General features: G+C 35.3%; 1 protein-coding gene across 1 annotated transcript; it reads left to right on the plus strand.

Moving 5' to 3' along the window:
- The first annotated feature begins 7,113 nt into the window (after nucleotides 1-7,113).
- LOC108915047 lies at nucleotides 7,114-7,620 on the plus strand. Its single transcript, XM_018720996.1, has one exon. The coding sequence runs from the start codon at nucleotides 7,114-7,116 to the stop codon at nucleotides 7,618-7,620; it is 507 nt and encodes a 168-aa protein (XP_018576512.1).
- The last annotated feature ends 681 nt before the right edge of the window (nucleotides 7,621-8,301 follow it).

Raw genomic sequence — 8,301 nt, forward strand, 5'->3', positions numbered from 1 at the left:
TTTTATAAAATTAAACCATACTTCCCCTCCTTAAAGTTAGTAGCCAGCGCCTTCCGGTCAATGAAAAATAGATGTATACAACGTAGGTATTCCTTATGACAATCACATATTTTTAGCCACAACTACGTTTATATTTATTTTTTTCGATCGAACCCGGAGTTGTTATACTACAGTACCCACTGTACCATCACATTCATTAAATAAAACCTATATTGGTTTACAACACTAATTTAAATCTCGGAGCATATTCCCCATCACAACCTGACGGCGGAAGTTCAGCTCCGTCGGGATATTTTTAGAAAAATATTGGCGATCCCTCAATAAAACAAAACCCCGACACAAAGGAATAAAGCACGTTCTTAAACAAATACTTTGAAAATTCAAAGAAACGCCGCTTTATATAGAGGAAGTTTTTACAAAGTGAGTGAACTAGAAAACCAATTTAAGCAGCCCCGCTTTCTGAAGGTAAAATCAATTTATCGTTAATTTGTTGCTAGTCAAACGGTGACAAAGCAGATTTTAATTTATTAAAATTAATTTTCACTTAACAAGAAACTATTAATATATCCTAATTATTATTTGAAATTCTCCTGGAATTACTTGGGGGTGTTTCCTTTGACTTAGAGGGATGATGGGCTGCGACTTGAAAGAATTTTCTTGGAAGGCGAGTCAGGGAATAAAATGATTAAAATGAAATTTGTTTATTTTCTTTTCATTAACGGTGAAGATGAAGCAAATCATTAAGGCAACATAAACTAATTTAGGCTCGGAATATGTTAATTATGTTTAATGCCGTCGAAACTTTTGCCTCGTTCTGTTACGGCGCCATGGCTGTGTTTTTACATGCGGTGATTCAATTTAAATTAACTAAAATTTGATGTCAGCTTTTTTATTTACTCTGTTTCTTTCGTATGCTTATACCTCAGGCAAGTATAAAACGTTGGAATTTAAAAAAAAAATCCATTTATTTTTTAACAGTTAACACATTTAAGGGAATCGCAAAATTTATCTTTTAGTCGAGGAAATAAAGCACTGAACCTCCGAAAATTTTTCGATCAAGTTGTATCAAGATGGGGTTTTTTGCATTCGGTTTCTAAAATTATGTGAAAAAATTGTATCAACTTTGTATTATGTTTTTCGGCCAAATTGCATTTGTGCAGTGCAAAATGCATCCATAAAAATGCATTTTTTAGTCACGTAGAAAAAATTCATAACTCGGATAACAATATAACCTTCAAATTGGTCCATCGCCGACCTGGTGCTTAGTATTGATGATGAACGTCATCTCCGAGGCTTCTCCTGAATTTCACTCTTAAATGCAACGAAACTTGACACCCGGGGGTTGTTCGGGTCGCTGATTCCTAATCTGGCGTCGGCGACCACCCCCCGGACACCTGGTGCACCGGAACCTGGACCTTGAAATCGGCGTCATCGCCAGAAAAATCAATAAACAGTGAATGTTCAATATATTTGAGACTGCCGTTAATACTGCAATAACTTGTTTGGAATTGTTGATCTCATTTAAAGTATGTATGAAAGTGTTGTTTCAAAAACAAATCAAAATTATTTATTTCCAAATCAATTGCCATTTTTAACCTACTCTTAACTTCAATTTAATTTAACTCAAATATAATCTAACTCCATTTTATCCTAATCTAATCAACTATTAACTTTAATTTGAAAATATTCTACTAAATATCATTTTCATCATCAACTGACGTATAGGGCCCGGATAGTTTTTCGAGGGCCCCGGTCTGGGGGGCCACAGTCGTGTATGCGTCATATTATAAGATGATTTCGAGAAGAGCGCCCCGAAAAAACCCCTGATGCGATTTTCAGCTCGTTTACACGAATTTTACAGGAAAACTCCCGGAGATGACGTCCATGTCCAGGTTCCGGTGCACCAGATGTCCGGGGGGTGCTCGCCGATGCCAGATTAGGAATCAGCGATCCGAAAAACCTCCGAGTGTCAAGTCTCATTGCATTTAAGAGTGAAATTCAGGAGAAGCCTCGGAGATGACGTTCATCATCAATCATAAGCTCCAGGTCGGCGATGGATCAATTTGAAGGTCATATTCGGGATTAGCGACCTCGAAAACCCTCAGGACCCCTATTTGAGTTCATTCCAGGTATTATTAACAAAGTTATGAATTTTTTCTAAGAAACTTTAAAAATTGCATTTTTCCGGATGGAATTTCATTTTGGCCGAAAAACATAATACAAAGTTGATACATTTTTTCCACGTAATTTTAGAAAACGAATGCAAAAAACCCCATCTTGATACAATTTGATCGAAAAATTTCAGAGATTTCGGCTCTTTTTGTGCTTTATTTCCTCGATTATTTACAAACAACCTATGGCGAAGGGGGGAAATAATCGTTATTATTATAATAGTATAAAATTGTATGCATAAGTCTTCTCTTTTAAGGGAGCAGTTTTGGAATTGTTTAAAAGAAAAGAAACGCATAAATGAGCACAAATTTTTAACATAATTATGGTGTCCCATAATGTACTGTTCCGGGGCCGACACTTTATTATTTACATGAATGATATACTTGTATGTACTTGAAAATTTATATTATTTGTAGATATCTTGATATTCTACTCAAATGACACTTGACAGAATTTGAATATTGCAATTGAGAAGCAAGCGAAAAAATTTTTTACAATTTGCTATTATTAATTATAACACGTTACTATCCTTTGTAACGTCAATAATTAAAAATATCTTCTTATAATAAATTAGAAATACCTACATGAAGATAATAACACTATTGAAATTTTACATTGCAAGCATGCAAACAAATAGCATGTATGTATTTTTTTTCTGTTAATATTAAAGTATTAATTCCGTAGGAGAAAGGAAAGTAAAACGTGGAAATAAAAAGATGTCTCCGTAGTAGATATTTTTTACATGATAAGTCTTTGTCAAGGATGATCATAGAGCAGCAAGAATACAGGACATATTTTTGGATAGTTGTTGCATTATTTAACAATTTCAGTATATCAGGAATACGTTTTTGTACTAATTAACTTTAGACTTATCATTTTTGTTTTTTATTTTGGATAATTGTTTATTATTAGCTGTTTACTAGGTATTGTTATGGTATAACTCAATCCTAATTGGGTCATGTAACCCATAGAATAGTTGCTTCCCGCAATATTAGCAGTTAGGAGTGTTGTCTGTGTAGTGAGATATATTTTGCATACCTAAAGGTCTGGTATCGAATGACATTGTTTGACTTCATGACTTTTATGACAATGACAATATTTTCCAAAAGCCTATCTATCTTCAGAGTAACCTAATTTAAAATTGAACCGTCTATAATCGTGATGGTATGATTTCATTGATACAGTTTCTAATTTATTCTTTATTATTTTATGTTACTTTCTTATATTTAGGTTATACCTCTTTTTATTAGATTTTAGGGTAAAATTTAAACTACAGCAACAGATGAAGACTAATAATTGCATATTAAAGTAGTGTACTTCTTTATTCAGTTTAAAGATTAACTAACTAACTCGACCAAGATTGAGTTTGTTCTCTATTTTCCTTCCTAATTCTCAATGCCATCACACAAAATCAACCATCAATAACGTCCAAACTTCTATTTGTAAAATGCAGACACTTGACAGTATAAGATTCATCTCTTGTGAAATGCTTCAATGGATACTGATGTATTGCAACAGTAGATTGTTCCTATCATTAGCAGCTATTCATATCTATAAAAAAAAATCTATTTCCCATTTTTATGACAGGGAAGATATACATATACAAATACTGTATTTCTGTGGTAGTAACTGTACGTTTCTAGATCAGACATTGATTTTTAAATGTGTCAGTAAGGAACTAACGATATGATCATGTCGTATTATGTTCGATATTTGACAGCTGCTTTCAATTTAGTCGTAATAACTTCTATTCGTTCCTCAGTTTTGGTGTGTAGATAAATTATAAATAAGGAACATATGGCGGGTGTCCCAAAAAAGTGTATCAAACCAGATTTTTGGACGAGAATAATGAGACTCTTCTAATTTTTATATAGTCGATTCCTTTTCAAATTAGGCTGTGTCAAAATTTAGAAAATTTTACATAGATTTATATATCATGCAGTGGTACTTTTTGTGTAATTTTGGTAAAAAAAATAAATATCTTTGGCATAACTACATTTCTGATATCAAATAACATTGTTTGATATCATTTAATAAGAGTTTTTAGAAAACAATTTTTGAATTTGTTGTCAATTCACAATTGTTGTCAACACAATTGTTGTCATCAAACATTTGTGCCTAGCTCTTTTGTCAGAACTGTAATTTTTTTGCTTAATTAATACTCCCGCCACGAAAGTGCAAAATTATCACTCTCGGGAATACACACATGGGAGAATAAAAACGATGGAATTATAAATTCGTTTTAACAATTGTTAAACTGGCACAATATTTTTTGAAGTAAAGACAAATATATTATGAGAAAAAAATTTAATTGCAAAGCTAATTTTGGCATTAGACGTTAAGCAGACACCCATCCCAAATCATAAAGCATAATAAATTATTTGTAAAATTTAATTATTAATTATAACTTCAGAAGAAATTCAGAGATGGTTTATACAACAATTTATGGGTATACTTGAAGTAAATATGTTCCTTCAGATTTTTACCAGTGGTTAATTTTTACTTATTAAATTTAAAAAAATTCTTATTAAAATCAAACGTATACGAATACATACAACAGTATAATAGCGATATAATAGTTTAACAGTCAATTGAAACTTTAAGGCATTTATTATTATTCCGGATTAATATTTTCTCAAATGTCCAGAACAAGCTCGATTCAATTCCTGAAAAGGGTTCGGAATGGAATCTTACCCCTTTCTTAACGTTGCCTTTGCACGGTGAATTAATTCACGAAAATTAAACGGCAAAGTATTGTATAAATTAAGAGATGCTCGTTCACGTAGAAGAGCGTGATATTATGATAAAACGTAAGATTTCCAAGTTTAATATTCAGGGTACCGTTTCGACTCCCCTGTAGCGCGGATCCTGGTCCTGCTTTAATCTAGTTTGGGACGCGGCGTAAGCGCCGAGAAGGATATCTTGGAAGGTAAACTCGGATAATGCTAACATTTTTAGTTTGAGGTTCTAAAGACGCCACACTATGAGCCTCTAAAGTGAAGTGACATCATTAACAAATTTTGTTTTCAGCTATACCTAAGAAAAAGATTAAATTGAATCTTCCTAATTTATACTAATTACCTCAGAAAAACGGTTGCATCTAAGTAGTAATAATTGATTTAATAACTGTTAATATTAAGAAAATATTTTTTGTCCAACAGTTGCAGTTTCGTAAGTACTGACAGTGACGAAAATGAAACTTTCTATTCATATTAAATTTATATTTAAATTTATATTAAATTGAAAATCTGCATTGTGAAATTGGATTCCGCTATCAAAATTAATACAAGAGGCTCATTTTCTTTGCGAGACATCATTCTATTAATATTTGCTACTGTAACCGTTGAAGCAGTGGAAGAGATAGTGTCAGCAGTAACCGTAAAACAAGCTGTAGTAGAGGCTGCATGAACATGCTGTCTTTCAAAATTTCTTCCCAACCTTGGTCTTCTGTTGAAGAGAATCTTGGACATATTCTTCAGCTGTTTTGTTGATTTTCCGGCCTCCAAAACTCTTCAAACTGGTGATGGCTGCACCACAATTTGCTAAGGAAATAGCTGCTGACCTGCGAAATGATCGACCGTTGTATTCTCAATACTCTCTACAATATTTGTAGGCACTCTTCCAAAAATGTTATTACCTACATGTTGAACTGTACATTTTCTTTGTCGGTAATTGAGTCGGCTGGTTGTTGTTTCCTGTGGATTCAAACTTAGGTATTTTTCGATATAGCTCTACTGAGCTAATGCCACAAAACCAAAACTCTTCACTAGTTCATCACATCTGCACCCACCAGCAACAGCAAAAATAGCTGTCATCTAAACATAAAATAATAATTTAGCAAAAAATAAAATCAATGAGTCGTCAATAAAAGCTGGTGAACCTATAAAGAATTTGTTGATTTCTTCTATTGAAAAAAAAAAAACAACGTTTTGGCTGTGTATCCAACGTGCGTGTTGTATTTTATAAAAGTAGTTAATTTGTGATATTTTCTAATATCTTCATAATCTCAGACATTCAACGTAACATTAAATACTGCCCACATATTGCAATTTTCGAGTTTGTTTATCCTGCATTTAGGCCCATCAATTGAGCATTAAATCAGTGCTTTTGTGGCAAAAATACTAGTCTGTATATATACCTGTCTGCTTATATGTTTCCTATTCCAATTTACCATTAATTAATTTTTATGCAAAAAACGTATTTTTCTTAGTTTTTTGTTTATAAAGCCTAAACTAATGAAGCAATCTGTAAAGAGACAATTTGTAGAAAATCGGAATACGATGACTCTGTGCACAAATGTAGTAAATTATATGTACCTTAAGTGTGCACAATGCAGGCGCTGTCGGACCATTAGTTTTGGCACAATTGCAATTTGAATTTTTTGGTTCAATATTCTGCGAAATATCTAGATGCGTTGGAGGTGGTCCGATTTTAATTTTTCAGCCGGATTTTAAAAGTAGAGGTAACTATAATACTATAAGTTTTGTTTGTAAGGTTCCGTGGCTGTCGTTAATGGTAGAATGATTTCCGGGCTGGTTGCCACGTCGTTGGTTTACAACACTTGACGTTTCGAGAGACATATCGCTCAGAAGTTACTCTGAAACTGGATATCTACTAGTCTTGTCACTCTTTATATTTGATGTGGTCACTGCTCCATGATGTTCCGGTGGGTGACCTCGTACGCGTTGTTGACGTTCCAGTGGGTTGCTTTCACGGATGACTCTCTTCCATATACCTGGCAGATCCACGCCACTATCCCTGTTGAAATTGTTCGGATACATGGAAGCCTTTGAAAAGAAAGCCCTGGAGCCCACAACGTTGAAGCCTAAATGCTGGTACCGATATGTTGACAACACCTTCATCATCTGGCCCCACGGACGCAACACCGTAGCAGATTTCCTGGATCACATCACTGGGATACATCCAGATATCTAGTTTACCATGGAAGTAGAGAAAAACGCCGCTCTTCCCTTCTTGGATGTTTTGGTTGAGAGGAAACCAGATGGCACTTTAGGACATCGAGTATATAGGAAACCAACTCACACAGACAGGTATCTGAATGCGGAGTCCCACCACCACCCAGCCCAAAAACAGGGGATCATAAATACCTTGATTCATCAAGCGGGGATCATCGGCGAGCCAAGACACTTGGCCGAAGAACTAGAACACCTACGCACGGCCTTGAGAGGGAATGGCTATACGGCGAGAAATATAGAACGAGCTATCAGGAGGAGACATACACCCATTGAGAAACAGGAGTACTCAGCGACGACGTATCTACCTTACGTTAAAGGTTGTACAGATAAAATCGGGCGACTTTTGAAGGAGAGGAATATCAACACAGTATTCAGTACTGTAAGGAAGGTGGCTGCAGCGTTTCCAAAGACCTGCAACAACGACCAGCTCCAGGGCCCCGATGTGTACAGTATTCCTTGCTCTTGCGGATAGCTCTACATAGGACAAACAGGAAGGCACATCAACACGAGGTTAAAGGAACACAAAAGTCACCTCAAAAATAACAAATGGGAAAAATCGGCAGTAGCAGAGCATAGGGCGGACACAGGACATACAGTGGATCTGAGTGAAGCCAACATGGTGGTGAGAGAGAAAAGATTTTAGCCCCGACTATACAGAGAAACTTTAGAAATTTACAGAAATCCGAACAACTTCAACAGGGATGGTGGCGTGGATCTGCCAGGTATATGGAAGTTAGTCATCCGTGAAAGCAACCCACTGGAACGTCAACAACGCGTACGAGGTCACCCACCGGAACATCATGGACCAGTGACCACATCAAATATAAATAGTGACAAGACTAGTAGATCTCCAGTATCAGAGTAATTTCTGAAGAAGAGAGCGATATGTCTCTCGAAACGTCAAGTGTTGTAAACCGACGACGTGGCAACCAGCCCGGAAATCATTCAACCTATAATACTACAAAACGTATATTCTAATTTTTCTATAATATGACGCGAAATAGGTGAAAAATTCCTACAAACATGCTCAAAAACGACTGAGTGCGCGTACGCGGTCGAGTAGTGGGGGAAGATCGGGAGATGAGGGGTACTTTTAGACCATGCAAATGTCTGTGTTGAGTCGGAAGAGGACTATTTTGAATAAAATAAATAG

The sequence above is a fragment of the Anoplophora glabripennis genome, unplaced genomic scaffold, assembly GCF_000390285.2.
Source record: "Anoplophora glabripennis isolate ALB-LARVAE unplaced genomic scaffold, Agla_2.0 scaffold1119, whole genome shotgun sequence".
NCBI lineage: Eukaryota > Metazoa > Arthropoda > Insecta > Coleoptera > Cerambycidae > Anoplophora > Anoplophora glabripennis.

Coding starts and splice junctions, on each gene's coding strand:
- LOC108915047 (XM_018720996.1), top strand. CDS start 7,114: ATGGAAGTAGAGAAAAACGCCGCTCTTCCCTTCTTGGATGTTTTGGTT.